This window comes from Clytia hemisphaerica, unplaced genomic scaffold (assembly GCF_902728285.1).
Source record: "Clytia hemisphaerica strain Z4C2 unplaced genomic scaffold, Clytia hemisphaerica genome assembly, whole genome shotgun sequence".
Classification (NCBI taxonomy): Eukaryota; Metazoa; Cnidaria; class Hydrozoa; order Leptothecata; family Clytiidae; genus Clytia; species Clytia hemisphaerica.
This window is the reverse complement of record NW_027104247.1, coordinates 87005-99752: the sequence shown is the minus strand read 5'-3', so window position 1 is coordinate 99752 and position 12748 is coordinate 87005. Positions and strand designations below refer to the sequence as shown.

Here is a 12748-nt window from a genome sequence, read left to right as displayed (position 1 = left end):
TTTTTACGGACTCACTGTAAACTGGACGGACTCACTGTAAACTGGACAGGAACATCTAATTTTCACATTAAATCCGATTAAATCATCTAATCTTTCTTTGCTCGTGCCTTTGTTTGACTAAGCTTATTCCTCATGGCGACCCGGAGTTTCGCGGGAGATTCGTTCGGGAACCTGTCAAGCGTTTAAGCTGAAATGATTAAGATAAAACTTGATCAACAAGCTGTCACATTTTGGATATACAAACTTGGAGGGGTAATGAAAATGTCAGTTACTCTTTGGAAGCTAATTTTATGGGACCACCATTACTTATTTTCTGCCGAAAAAATCACACCCTTCCATTTATTAACACGCTCCCGTTTATCAATGCTACTCAAAATACAAGCTATTTTCAAACTTGAAAGCCTTAGAAGCACTATAATAAAATGAAACAAAGGATAAGAAATTCATTCATCCATGGGGACCATCCATAAAAAGCGTCTGCACAAGATTGGCCAATAGTAGTATACCCCCTATATTAACACCCTCCTGTTTAGCAATTCTACTCAAAATGCATGCTATTTTCAAACTTGAAAGCCTTAGGCGGTGGTTACACGTAGCCGGGGTGAAATTCACCCCGGGGTGAAATAAAAAAATATTATTTTTAGGCGGGTTGAACTCACCCCGGGGTTGATTTCACCCCGGTCCTGAGGACCGGAGTGAAATTTTTTTTGAGGATTTTTTTTGCAAATTTTTGCAGATTTTTACATGTATACACAATTTCTTTTTCACCCCGGGTTGAATCTAAAAGTTATGCATAATTAAAGGCTGTTCACGATAAGTGTGCACTCTTTTTTCTTTTACCTATATAGTTTTTGAAGGAATTCTTCAATCTTTACAAATTTGGTATCATTGGAAAGATATTAGTGAGTGGAAAAATTTGAATTGAGAAATCTTTAAAAAAATTCTAAAAATGAAGATGACAATGAAGAAGAAAAAAATGAAGATCTTGTAGAGAAGTGCTATAACTATCATTTTCACTGAAGTAAATCCTTGATCATCGAACGTCATAACTGTGAAAAATTTTCTCAAAAATAATCATTCAGGCAAAAGATATCAAACAAAGTTATAAGCTGATTGACGTCTAAAAACGTTGTTTTCTGCTGTTTTCTGATGTTTTTTGAGGTCGATCACTTATTAACTTTGCATCATAACTTTATATTGAATAAATATTTTAGTGAAATTTTTTCACAGTGATGACCTCCTAAGATCAAAGAATCTCTCCAGTGAATATGAAAGTTATAGCAATTTTCTACAAGATCTTCATTGTTTTCTTCTTTATTTTCATCTTCAATTTTAGAATTTTTTTATAGATTTTTTTATTTCAAATTGTTCCACCCACAAATATCTCTCTAACGATACCAAATTTATAAAGATTGAAGAATTCCTTCAAAAGTTATAGGTAAAAGAAAAAAGAGTGCACACTTATCGTGAACAGACTTTACATTTTCACGCCAGGGTGAAAATAAGTTAGAATTTTCACCTCGGACTGCAAAAAAGGGTTTTCACCCCGCCTTTCCCCGACGTGTATCCCAAAATGATTTTCACCCCGGGGTGAATTATTTTTCCATTTCACCCCGGGGTGAATTTCACCCCGGCTACGTGTAACCACCGCCTTAGAAGCACTATAAGAAAACAAAACAAGGATAAGAGATTCATTCATCCATGGGGACCATCCATAAAAAGCGTCTGCACAAGACTGGCCAATAGTAGTAAACTGCTTATACGCCTTTGTTAAAAACTCAATTTGAAAGTACAAAGGGAGGCATTGCTTGGTGCTTGGAAAAACCCCTGAAATGGTCCCATACTTATAATGCTAGAGAGCACGCTTGGGTTCATGGGTCTCCTTCCATTGGCACCCATCAGATTGATCATTGTTTGCTCGTCTTTCGTATAAAAAATATCAATCAAGAAACAGACTATCGACGTCGCAGTCTGCTTTGTGTTGAGGATAGCAAATTGTTCCTGTGTTATGAAGACAGAACTACCTTCTGTCAATTCTTCCATCTACAAGAAAAAAGAAAAATTTAAGAGAAAAGAATAATTAAAGAGAAAAAATTTACAACTTAGTCACATAGTGAACACCCTCAAACCCCACCTGAACAATGCAACAATGGTTACTTTATTGTTATCCCTCTAGTCGATAATCTACAGTCACTTTTTGCTTGTAAGTCAGGAGTTAGGGGTTAAGCATACTCCATAAAAGTTGATATTGTTTGTTTGAAAAGCTCAAAATCCATGAGAAAAGTGAACTACACTACAGTTGACTCTCTCTATTTCAACGTTCTACTATTCGATAACTCCTTTGCTAAAATTGAAAGTCAGCGTTAACAAGAAACTCGTAAACAACGCTCAATTATTTGATAAGCTCCCTTATTCGATGGAAATGAATTGCCCCTTGACGATCAAATCAGAGGGCGTCAACTGTAAAAAAAACATTGAAAAAATCCTGTTCACTTCACTTATGTTAAGCTATTATACACTGTTTCTTTGCTTTTTTCACGTCAGAGGAAGTTTTCACTTCGGTCTATTTTATCAAAGAGAAATCATTCTAAGGGGAAGTTTCACTTCACTGCACATGTGTAAACAACATATGAGGTTTGTGTATTGACCAAATTGATGTCACTTCACTTCATACGTGTAACCTCCCCCTAATACAGTGAGGGGCTTCTGAGGGTACAAAATACTGGATTACTGGTAATATACTGGCATATCGGTCAAAAACTTCTCAAATACCAGCCAAAATGTTCCGTTGAATACTGGAATACCCAAAATTTGACTTTTCAGTACCGGAATACCAGTCATACATTTCCGTCTAATACCGGTCAATACTGGATTCTCTGAAACCCCTCCCCAATACAATGGGTAGGTCACATCATTTTTTCCTTTTAGGTACTAATGAAAAAAATTGGCAACAAATTGAAGACCTTATTGATGGAGAGGTACTATTTAAAGCCCTTATCGCTATCCTCATTTTTCGATGTATACAGTGATTACAAGAGCTATTTTTGTAGCATCTTATTTCCTATTTTGCTCTGAATATCATGGCTCGAATGATTTTTTTTGAAATAACCTTTTTGTTATGAGCTAGTTATGATTTTTGGACCTACCTGGAGGTCCTATAAATTAACCGTTGTCCGTTGGTGTGTGTGGATTTATTTACAATTTGAGAAAGGTTGAACTGTAGTGCAAATTCGTCGAAAATTTTTATTAAAATTTTTTATTTGGAGCTAATCTTTAGCTAAGGTTAATTCCCAGTCGACTGAGTTACATCGGGTTACGGAAATGGTTAGGATTAGGTATTCCTCGGCTGCCGGTTATCTGAGTTCCCGTATATATATTCCAAGGGTGTGTTCGCCCTGAGCTTATCTCTTCATCTGCAAGTTAAGCTTCAGTGAAAATTTTACCATGGAATCTGACCAAGTCAGCCTTGAACAACTCTTACCTATCTTTCCTGTTAACACTCAAAATAATGACGTCCAGTCCACAATTACTACTGTTACTGATCAAAATACGCAACTTTTATCATTGGTCAATTCATTAGTCGACAGCCGCCTGAACTCATTTTTTGCTTCATCACAATCATCTTCAAGCCAACTGGTCAGCCCTGTCCTGCCCAGTACATCACAGGACAACTCTTCGAACAACGTTCTTCTCTCGACCATTGCGACGTCGTCAAGCCTGTCAAGTCAACAAGATTCAACTCCCACCACCAACACGCCACCCATGAATAGTTCTTCCGCCCTTATCAACCCCTTCTCACGGATAATAATGGTACCCTCGCTATGGGCAATCAAAACATCACGCTTTCCTCGCAACCACACCTTGCTGGTCAAAATCAAAACACTTTCAACTTTGTCAACAATTGCAACAACGAGCTCCCTGCGATACCTGCAAAAATATTGAAACAAATTAAGAATGGTGAGTTTGTTGATTTTGATTTTCTTCTACCTTCCAACATTGGCCGGCCTCTTAATTCTGCTGTATCTCTGGCCTTCGATTCGGAGGGCAACATCTCTTTACAAAAAAAACGATACTGCCATTCAACAATTTTCAAAGAAAGCCAAGGTTATCGACCTAAATTCCTGGTTAATGGCATGGTCAAGATTTTTCCAAGCTTCATTAGTCTTTAGACCCAACCTGGCCAATCAGATGATTGCATATCAGATTTTTATTGCCCATTTGGCTAATGACTATTCCTTCTCTGGCTGGTACGCCTACAACAAGGCTTTTAGAACATTTTTGACCAACAACCCGGTAGCTAGATGGGATACGTCGGACCAAAATCTTTTTTAACTTGCACCTCTTGGGTCACAAGCAGCCGAGCCAGTGTTATATCTGCCAGAGCAAGGACCATCTCGCCCCCCGCTGCCCCTCTTCTGCCCCCTCCACCTCTTTTGCCCGCCCTTCTTCTGTTTCTCAGACAGCGCACCATTTTCCTGCCCCACGGATGCCTTCTCAACCTGGACCCCGCCCTCGCCCCCCATCTTTTCCCCGTGCTCAGTACTACCAGCCCTACCCTAACCTTCGTCAGCCCTTTCCTGCCCCCCAGCAAGCTGCCTCTGCCGCCAAACCTGCCAACTACTGCCACAACTTTAACTCCAACATCCAGTGTCGACCCCCCTGTCGATATCTCCACAGTTGCCTCATCTGCAACTATCCCCATCCAGTCATGCAATGTCCCCACCGCCCCCAGTGATCACCAAATTCTTCTCAACCTCCCAATAGGTTCCTTTCTCCCTTCTCCCTTCAAGCCAGCTTCCCCTGTTAAACCCCTTGTCTTGTTTGAGTTCCTCAATGGGTATGACCCTGAGATCGTTGAGTTTCTTGTGTCTGGGTTCCTTACAGGTTTTCACATTGGCTTCCAAGGTCCACCACCAGTTGGCCCTGAACATAACAACCTTTCAGCAGATTCCAACTGCGAGGCTGTCTCTACAGCCATCCTGAAGGAATTGAAGCGTGGGCATACTGCTGGCCCTTTTGACACCCACCCCCTCCCCTCTTTTTTTGTTCCCCCCCTCGGTGCTGCCCCCAAAAAAGATGGAACAAAACGGATCATCCTCGACTTGTCCTCCCCCCCTGGTTCATCTGTCAACGATGGCATCCCTGTAGAACTGACCCATGTCCAGTATACCCCCTTCGACGAAGCCCTTGACATGATCCGTTTGATGGGCCCTGGTTGCTACATGGGAAAAATCGACATCAAGCACGCCTTTCGCCTCTGCCCAGTCCACCCCGACGATTGGCCCCTCCTGGGATATTGCTGGCAGGGTAAGTACTTCTTTGATCTTTGCCTCCTTTGGTAGTCGCTCCTCTCCTTGCATTTTCAATATGTTTGCTGATGCCTTGCAATGGATCCTTGTCCGGAAATGCCTTATCACTGCTATTTCTCACTATCTTGACGATTTTATCCTTTGTGCTCCTTCCTTTAACGAAGCCCAGCTTAAGATGGATGTCGTTCAAGCTCTCTTCAAGGATGTTGGTGTGCCCGTTGCCTTGGACAAGTTGGAGGGCCCCAGCCAGGTGATGACGTATTTGGGCATCGAGATTGATTCTGTTTCCTCTTCTATTCGTCTGCCTACCAGTAAGCTTGTGGAATTGAAAGGTATGGTTTCTGCTTGGCGTTCAAAGAGGAAGTGTACTAAACGTGAGTTGTTGTCTCTGATTGGTTCTTTGTCATTTGCTTGTAAAGTCATCCGTCCAGGTCGTATCTTTTTGCGTCGTCTCATTGACTTGTCTTCTTCGGTTGTTCGCCTTAACCATCACATTGACTTAACTTCTGATGTTCGCCTTGACTTAGAGATGTGGTCTGAGTTTCTCGATTCTTGGAACGGTTCTCCTTTATTCCTACACCTATTTTCTCAAGCTCCTTTTGAGATTTCAACTGATGCGTCCTTTCTTGGTTTTGGTTGTTTTTTCCAGGGTCTTTGGATTTCTGAGGCTTGGCCGTTTGACGTTTCTCTTCTCACTCACATATCCTTCCTTGAGCTTTTTGCTATTTTTGCATCTCTTAATACCTGGCTTAAGTCTTTCAGCAATTGCCGCATCGTTGTCTCCACAGACAACGAGCCCACCGTCTCGGTCTGGTCATCTTCTTCTTCCAAGGATAAGTCTATGATGGTTCTCATTCGCAAGATTTTCTTCCTAACTGCTCGAAACAACATCCACCTTTCATTTCGTCATGTCCCTGGCTCTGAGAATGTTTTTGCTGATCTTTTATCTCGTTTGCAGGTCGAAGAATTCAAATCAGTCTGTCCAGGGTGTTGTCCCTTCCCGTCAACTGTTCCCAACTCTGTAATGGATCTCTTGGCCACGATCTTGTTGGGCTCCTGAAGGATTCTCTTGCACCATCTACTCAAGCTACATACATGAGTGGTATCCGTTCTTACATCAACTTTTGCGACTCACATGGCTTAATACCTTTCCCTAGTTCTGAAGCTTTGTTGTGTTTCTTTTCCGTGTTTTCTTTTAACCGTGGCATTGCTTGCAAAACAATAAAAGTTTATATCACTGGAGTACTACACCAAAATTCAATGCTTGGCTCAAGTTGCCCCTTGCCCTTATGCCCATACTTCACCGCGTCATTCAAGGCATTCGTAGACGCCAAGGAAATTCACTTACCCGCAGACCACGTAAACCCATCACCACTTCCCATCTTCGAGTCATTTCAAGATTCTTATTACTTTGCAGCCATCCCACTCAAGACAAGTACATGCTTTTAGCCGCATGCCTACCCGCCTTTTTTGGCCTTATTCGTGTGTCCGAGTTTTCCTGTCCCTCTCAAAGTCGATATGACCCGTCAATTCACCTCATGAAGTCTGATGTTACCTTCAACCTCAACCACTCCCTAATGACCATCCGTATTAAAGGAAGCAAAACCGATCCGTTCCGCCAAGGTGTTAATATTAGGATTGCTGCTACTTCCAACAATATTTGCCCAGCGCTATGAGAAACTACCTAGCCCTTCGAAGTTCAAAACCGGACCCCCTCTTTCAATTTCATGATGGTAAACTCCTCACCCGCCGAACGATATACGATATACGCCTTACTCGAGCAATCCCTCCCGTCTGTTTCCGACTTGAACACCCATAGTTTTCGTATTGGTGGTGCTTCTGCCGCCTTGAGCGCAGGTGCCTCCGACTCAATGATTCGCATTATGGGCAGGTGGTCCAGTGACTGTTACCTTCGTTATCTTCGTGTTTCGGATTTTGATATTCAAAAATCCACTGCTAATATGGCCAAGATATCTCATGTGTCGTCTACTTGGGACCCCGACAAGTGGTAATTTGTCTACAATGTCATGTATTTTTTTATGGTACTTGTTTGTTCTACCCGGTCTTTTTAGTTCATACCATGCTATTATTTTTGCTGAGTGCACTATCAATATATTGCTCGTATTAATTTTGATTGTCTTCACAATATCGCTTGCTTTATTTTTATTAATAGTAATAATAATTATAAAAACATTTTAATACGCTCTTTAGCTACCGAAATAATACTAATATGCTATTACTTTTAATAATAATTATAAAAACATTTTAATACGCTCTTTAGCTACCGAAATAATACTAATACGCTATTACTTTTAATCATAAAGTTTTGTTTTCTGCCTTTTCTCTTCTCACTCTCTACCTTGTGCTTTGCCCTAGATAGCCCCCCTTTACCTTTTTTCTTCTCTGCGGTTTTTGGGTGATGTTGGGGTGTTGGGTTACTACGTAACCTCTGGCAAGTTATTAGTCAGTTATCCAGATACTTATTCTCGGACTTAGGGCGTACCGTCATCTACACGGGCTTAGGTGCTACCCGTCATCTACACGGGCATAGGTCGTACCCGTCATCTACACGGGTTAGGCGTTCAGTTTAGTCACAGCTTATCTTGATGCATCCCCAATGTCATTCCAAATTCCGTTTTGTACAATTTTTAATTTGCACTTTCATTCACCTTTCGAAATATAATTTTCTCTTTCGGCACTCCTTATGTCTCCTGTTTCTTTCACCCCTTTTGATTTGACCCCTTTGCCTCGTTAGCTTCTCATTTCGATCTATTACTTATTCTTGGAGACGCGGGAATTAATTGGAGCTAATCTTTAGCTAAGGTTAATTCCCAGTCGACTGAGTTACATCGGGTTACGGAAATGGTTAGGATTAGGTATTCCTCGGCTGCCGGTTATCTGAGTTCCCGTATATATATTCCAAGGGTGTGTTCGCCCTGAGCTTATCTCTTCATCTGCAAGTTAAGCTTCCCCTCCCTTCCCTGCCCCTTTTTTATCTTTGTTTTGTTTGTGGTTCTGCCTTTCTCTCCTTTTCTTTTCAGATCTTATCCTGCTTATCAAGGCGTGGTCATCGCAGCTGCAGCGTTGGATCCTAATCTCACGGTTTTTCCCTAGGCAAGGTTTTTCGACCAGGGAGATTAGGCCATTTGGGATGCATCGAGATACCAATTAGTTTCCGGTTACCACGTAACCTTTGGCAAGTTTTTTGTTGGTTAATCCAGCTACTTGTTTATAAGTCAAGTACCGGTCATCTACACGGGCCTAAGCTGCTCCCGTCATCTACACGGGCTAAGTTCGCTCCCGTCATCTACACGGACTAAGGTCGATCCCGTCGTCTACACGGGTTAAGTTTTGCTCCCGTCGTCTACACGGGCTATGGTCTCACACCCGTCATCTACACGGGTTAAGTTCGTCCCCGTCATCTACACGGGCTAAGTTCGATCCCGTCGTCTACACGGGTTAAGTTTTGCTCCCGTCGTCTGCACGGGCTATGGTCTCACACCCGTCATCTACACGGGTTAAGTTCGCTCCCGTGAGCTCACGGGCTAAGCTTGCTCCCGTCATCTACACGGGTTAGGCGTTCAGTTAGTTTAGGGGTGTTGGGTTACTACGTAACCTCTGGCAAGTTATTAGTCAGTTATCCAGATACTTATTCTAAGGTCAGGCATCCGTCGTCTACACGGACTTAGGGCGTACCGTCATCTACACGGGCTTAGGTGCTACCCGTCATCTACACGGGCATAGGTCGTACCCGTCATCTACACGGGTTAGGCGTTCAGTTTAGTCACAGCTTATCTTGATGCATCCCCAATGTCATCCCAAATTCCGTTTTGTACAATTTTTAATTTGCACTTTCATTCACCTTTCGAAATATAATTTTCTCTTTCGGCACTCCTTATGTCTCCTCTTTCTTTCACCCCTTTTGATTTGACCCCTTTGCCTCGTTAGCTTCTCATTTCGATCTATTACTTATTCTTGGAGACGCGGGAATTAACATTCTCTTCAATTCAGGAAGCTTCTGTTCTCAGGTTTTTCCTTAGATTCGATTTTCTCTTTTTTAAGGTTTACAAAAAACACTTCAACTCTGATGGTTTTTTACATGGAACAACTATCCAGGAAAAGCAAAATGAGATACACATGTCACTGCAAATAAACACAGATGGAGTTAGTCTGTTCAAGTCATCAAAAATGCAAATATGGCCGATATATTACACCATAAATGAATTAAGCCCTTCAATACGGTAAGAACAGTAGTTTGTTAATATTACGTTAATAAGTTTACATCATTCTTTTTTGTACTTAGTAAATTTAGTGGATTCTAATATATTTTTTATAGATATCAAAGAAAATACAGATTATTTGCGGGGCTGTGGTTTGATCTGAAGAAGCCACACTTCAAAACCTTTTTGATGCCCTTTGTTACAGAGCTGCAAGAGTTTGCTCAAGGTATTCTTATTGATCACTTCATGATACCTTATTGATCACTTTATGATACTTTGTTAATTTTGTGCTGGAGTTTTGGTTGCCTTTTGATATTCTATATTTAGTAGCAATACTTAATCATATATATAACACCTAAAAGTCACTTTCTGATTTTTTCACCTTGATTTCTCCCATATTTAGTTTTGAAATTACATGTTCTTCGATGTAGTCGATATCTTTCTTATCCGCTATCTCTTTCGTGTCTTCTGTAGTTTCATACAGGTATCATGAGATTACACGAAGTCGCTTCAATCCATTTTTTATCCGTTTTTTCTTTTTCAATGAAACGCTTAATCGTTTTTGTTTGCGACTCGAGATGCTTCTTGGTTATTTCTGAATAACTTGATTTCTCACAAGCTATTTCATTCACAGACGAAGATTTCTTGTTTGCCATTTTATTTATTTTGCTTTCCAGCACGTCAATTCTTTTATTGAAGGTGTTCTCAATTTTTGCGACTGCTTTATTCACATTGTTAGTTGACACATCAGCTTTCAAATTTGAAATTTCCTCACGTTGTGCTTTTATTATATTCTCACATGCATTGATCTCCTTTTATAAATCTCCAACAGACTTGAAATTCAATTTCTTCTTCAATTCTGGTGTTATGATGACACAGCTCATGCATTGATAGCTTCTAGATTTGTGTTGAAGATAGAGCTGGATTTGATAAGGAGGAAGCTCAGAGCAAGCTAAATGAACTCGACGTTCGCATTTCTTGCATTGTAACGTGTCTTTTTTATTTGTACTTGCATGAATGAGGCAGCTTGATGGGGTACAAGAACCAATTTCCTCGGATTTTCCTTCAAATTTTCGAGTTATTTCTGCCATTTTGTGCACATTTTTTGCTGCTCTCACGATGCGACTGTATTTGAATAAGAACTTTCTATTAGAATAGGCTAAAATGTGCTGAGGTGACCTTGATGTTTCAACAAAAAAAGAATACATTTAGACATGCCTTAAGACCCAATAAAAACTTTTTTCTTTCAGGGAAACCGCTGAAAACTACTGCTGGTCCAAAAACTGTCAAGGTCCATCTTCTTTCTGGAGTTTTTGATGCCCCTGCAAAGTGCCAGTTTCAAAACATTGTTCAATTCAATGGGGAATATGGCTGTCCATACTGCCTTGAACCTGGAATAACAGTGAAAGCTGGGAAAGGTCATACCCATTGTTACCCTTTCAATTTTGATAGTAAAACAGGTCATGCAGCACTGCGAACACATAATCAAACACTGAAACATGCCAAAGAAGCACAAAAGAAGGTAAATTTGGTGTTTAAATCAAGATGAATAACTTCTACAATGAGATTAAATTTGACAGATTTCAAAGATATAGGGTTTGAGATTTGAAAAATGCTCATGAAGGTTTTTATCTTTTTCAGAAGAGACAAAAATTTGAAAATTCATTTGGGCAGAATAAACTTTCAACTCCTTTCAACCTTTTTAAATTAGATGATGGAGAGTGGAAAGGAGGTGAAGATATGTGGGGTTAAAGGCTTATCGTGGTCCATGAGAATTCCTTGTTTCGATGTTGTCAATGGATTGGCTCTGGACTACTTACACAATACATTACTGGGTGTTGTCAAAATGATGATGAAACTTTGGTTTAATAAGAGTTATAAAAAACAAACTTGGTACGTAGGGGATAAGTTGAAAGACATTGATAAATTTACTACTAAAGTTACCTAATTTAATAAGTAGAGTACCTAGAAGCATCGAAAATGATTTTGGACAATGGAAAGGTAGCGAGTTCCGTTCTTTTCTTTTGTTTTATTCGGCACCAATTTTAGTGAATTACCTGCAAGCTGAATATTTTGCTCATTTTTGTTTACTGATAAAGACAATTTTTTTACTATTACAACAGTCAATAAGTCCTCATGATCTGCACGAATGCGCTAGTTTGCTCAGGAAATTCTGCATTCAAATTCATCGCCTTTATGGACAACGCTACAGCACTTATAATGTGCATAATTTACTTCACATGGTCCATTCAGTAAAACAGTTGGGGCCATTATGGGCACAATCCAGCTTCTGGTATGAAGACTTCAATGGAGACTTCAAGCATCTGTTCCATGGTACGCAAAGTGTAGATTATCAAATTGTGTGTAATACTATAATACAACATAAAATCCCAGAAATTGCACGAACCTTAGTGCCAGGCACTACCGGCTACACATTGTACCATAATATGACTGTCAACTATCACAAGGCTGTTAAAATTACAGGTCATGAGATTGCAAATAGTATGTTTACTGTTGGAGTTTTAACAAATGCAAATAACGAATCAAAAGACAAAGCTGTTATCTATCATAGATTTCCAAAGATCAAGGATATCAAACAATTCAAAAGAGCGTGCTTTAATGGTTTGATATTACAATCTAAAAGTTATAGTAGAGTAATAAAGAGAAACTCATACACCATTTGCTACAATGGAAAATTTGGTACATCTTATGGGTTTGTTAAGTATTATCTCCAAGTGTTTGATGGTGATAAATTTGAGTATTTAGCAGTTATTGATCTACCAAAAATTGAAGAAAATCTAAAGCATTTACTTAAAATTGGTGAAGACTCCACCACAATTGATGTATGTAAGGTGACTGACATTAATGAGTTATGTTGCTTTGTTAGCTTCAAATCTCAGAATTTTATTGCTAAATTTCCAAACAAAATTGAAAAAGATTGAAAATATTCATCATGGCTCGAAGAAGAATTCAATAATTTTTTAAGATTTTTCGAGGGGGTCAAGCAGTTGATACATGACACTCATAACACTGAGTATAGTGGTGGGTCTTTTATTCAAATCTGGTCAAATTTTCAAATGTAGTTAGAACACATAGTGTACTGTTAATACACAGCGTACCAAGTAAAAGAGGCTGGTGGGTAATTTTCAAAATTTTCAAAAATCAGTTAGTACTGGTTAGTACATATAGTGCTCTGGAGTGACTACTTGACCCCCCCCC

At 39.9% G+C, this 12748-nt stretch overlaps 1 protein-coding gene across 1 annotated transcript; it reads left to right on the top strand.

Annotated features, from left to right (window-relative positions):
* Positions 1-5484: 5484 nt before the first annotated feature.
* Positions 5485-11477, top strand: LOC136816382 (uncharacterized). The gene is made up of 8 exons (XM_067072711.1): positions 5485-5641; positions 6268-6411; positions 6627-6744; positions 8351-8411; positions 9372-9550; positions 9646-9755; positions 10780-11051; positions 11241-11477. The coding sequence occupies exons 1-8, from the start codon at positions 5485-5487 to the stop codon at positions 11475-11477; spliced, it is 1278 nt and encodes a 425-aa protein (XP_066928812.1).
* Positions 11478-12748: the final 1271 nt, after the last annotated feature.